Here is a 2,481-nt window from a genome sequence, read left to right on the forward strand (position 1 = left end):
TAAAGTATCGAAATATGCCATATAATATGCTGTAAAAATCATGAAAATATGCAAAAAATATGCAGTCAAAATCATGAAAATATGTAAAAATATGCAGTCAAAATCATAAAAATATGTAAAAAAATATGCAAGAATTTTTTATTTATTTAAAATGTACAACAAAACTTATAATATTAATAACTTTAACGCCTAAAAAAAAAAAAATTAGGAAATTTTCTGAACAACTTAATTTATTATTAAAATTAATAATCATATGCATTTCAAGTTTCGGCATATTCACTATTTACAGACAACGACAAACGATGTAACCGAGTGCCCAGTGGTATGTCGATAACCGACCGACACAGCAAAAGCGATTAAGTTAACGTCGTAATCGATTATTTATTTATCTTATAATGTTATAAATAAATATAATATAATATATAAATTATTATTTAGTGACTATAAAATTTAGTTTTAATTTTTCTACTTGAAAAAATATTATTTTATACATTTTTTTTAAATTTTCACTTCAATATGCAATAAATTTTGAATTTCGCCAAAATATGCAAAAATATGCAATAACCTTTAAATATGCAGAAATATGCAAAAAAAAATTTCACCATTAGATTCAAATTATGATGATTCGTGGAGATAACTGACAAAAATCCAAAAATATTAAAAGGAAAAAAATATGCAATTGCATAGGAATCCGCGCTCTACTCATCACTATATGAATTATAATGAAGAAATATGATTTAAAAATATGCCATACCATTTTCATCGAGCTCACGCGTTATTGTTATTCTGTCATTAGGCAATTTTGCAAATTTGGACCAATTGGTGTTTTCCTGTATGTCACAATCAGCCACGCTGTTCGACAATGAAAAAGTATACAGACTAAACGGCCATGTCCTCCAAGCGGGGGGCAAACACCAGACCAGATGTGTCGTAAGTATATAAATTGTGCCTACAATAATATTGGGTTTTCTAACCTGTGCATCTGAAAACCTATTTGAATTTATTATTAAATTAACTGAAAATAGATCATACCATTTTTCAATTCCATATTATCATAATCAATTAAGATAATAATATGTTTTCGGGTTTCTCATCATTAGGTAATACCTAGTTACGTAGTAGGTATGCTTAGTTTCAAATTGTAACCTCAGTCGGCAGAATACAGCGGAAATGGGTTGGCTTTATTATGGAATAGGTAAAGGCGTATAGCCTTAATGTGACATCTAAACATTGGTGTCATGCAGGGCTTGCAAACGTTATAATAACGTTACGATTATAACGTTATACCTATTTGATCAAAAACGATTGAAATTTGTAAATGTTATTATAAGAAAAAGCGATAATCAAAAATAATTAAATACCGAAAAACAAAACTTAACGATTAACAAAATATATAATATAACATGAAACAAAACATAACGAAAAACGTAATTTATAGAATAATATCATTGAACGAAAAATAAAGGAAAACCTAATATTTTAAAATCTACTTATTTAAAAAGCTATTGGTTTCGTGGAAACATTTATGTCATACAATCAATCTAAAAATTGATTATATTATTTTCCGTATCTGGGCCATTAACTAACCGTATTAGTTATTATTTTTAAGGTATTAACACTATTTTAAATAACGATAAACACAAAACTTGAATAACGTTTTAATTCTGAATAACGATGAACGCAAAATTTGAATAAAGTTTTAATGCTAAAGAACGATAAACGCAAAAATTGTGTAACGTTTTAATTGTAAATAACGTAAAACGGATTTTTTTTTTCAAATGCAAGCCCTGGTGTCATGTAACATATTAATTGCTATAGTGGTGTTACAAAACAAGTGGCCGCCTGAGGTTACTCGCTTATTTAAGATAGAGTATATAGCTTCATTGTGTTTTAATGAAAATTGAATATTTTAACTAACTTAATTACAGCTTACATATAGATAATAAATTATGTAAATAGTTTTGTACTTAGAATTTTAAAATAATCAATATAATACCTATAATTCTATTATATCCATATTATATGGGTGTGTGCTGTGGCTCATGAAGCAATACATTTCTAATTTCTATTATTATTCTAATTAAAAAATGATTTCTTGACAAATGTATTTGCCAATATCTGCTGTTATACAGTAGATATCGCGTTTAGACTATTTTAATTTATTTTAGAACAGTACATTTCATTAGACATTTAACACAATTTGTATGACAATGCATTATAAAAATGATTATAAATTTGTACTTAAAACGTACAGACGATGTAGGGTAAACGGTCACTTTGTTTAAAATGCGTAACGCGGACACTTTGTATGGTCAGCCAAAACTTTAGACGAAATTATTGCTTTTACCACAGATAGGTACGTGCTTTTGTATAATTTGAGCTTCTTCACATAGTATTGTGTTTACGTTGATTAATTCGTTTTCTTTTTATCTTGTTCTCGCATACACAAAAGTTGTACAAGATGACGAACTCCGTGATGAA

At 27.4% G+C, this 2,481-nt stretch overlaps 1 protein-coding gene across 1 annotated transcript in view; it reads left to right on the forward strand.

Annotated features, from left to right (window-relative positions):
* Positions 1-2,481, forward strand: part of LOC100570389 — a gene marked incomplete at its 3' end in the record, with an annotated part of 4,739 nt that extends 2,258 nt beyond the window's left edge. Inside the window, 2 exon segments of the mRNA XM_003241878.2 lie at positions 797-930; positions 2,453-2,481. Of these exon segments, the coding sequence (XP_003241926.2) occupies positions 797-930; positions 2,453-2,481 (163 nt within the window).

This window comes from Acyrthosiphon pisum, unplaced genomic scaffold, assembly GCF_005508785.2.
Source record: "Acyrthosiphon pisum isolate AL4f unplaced genomic scaffold, pea_aphid_22Mar2018_4r6ur Scaffold_20551;HRSCAF=21364, whole genome shotgun sequence".
NCBI classification, from domain to species: domain Eukaryota; kingdom Metazoa; phylum Arthropoda; class Insecta; order Hemiptera; family Aphididae; genus Acyrthosiphon; species Acyrthosiphon pisum.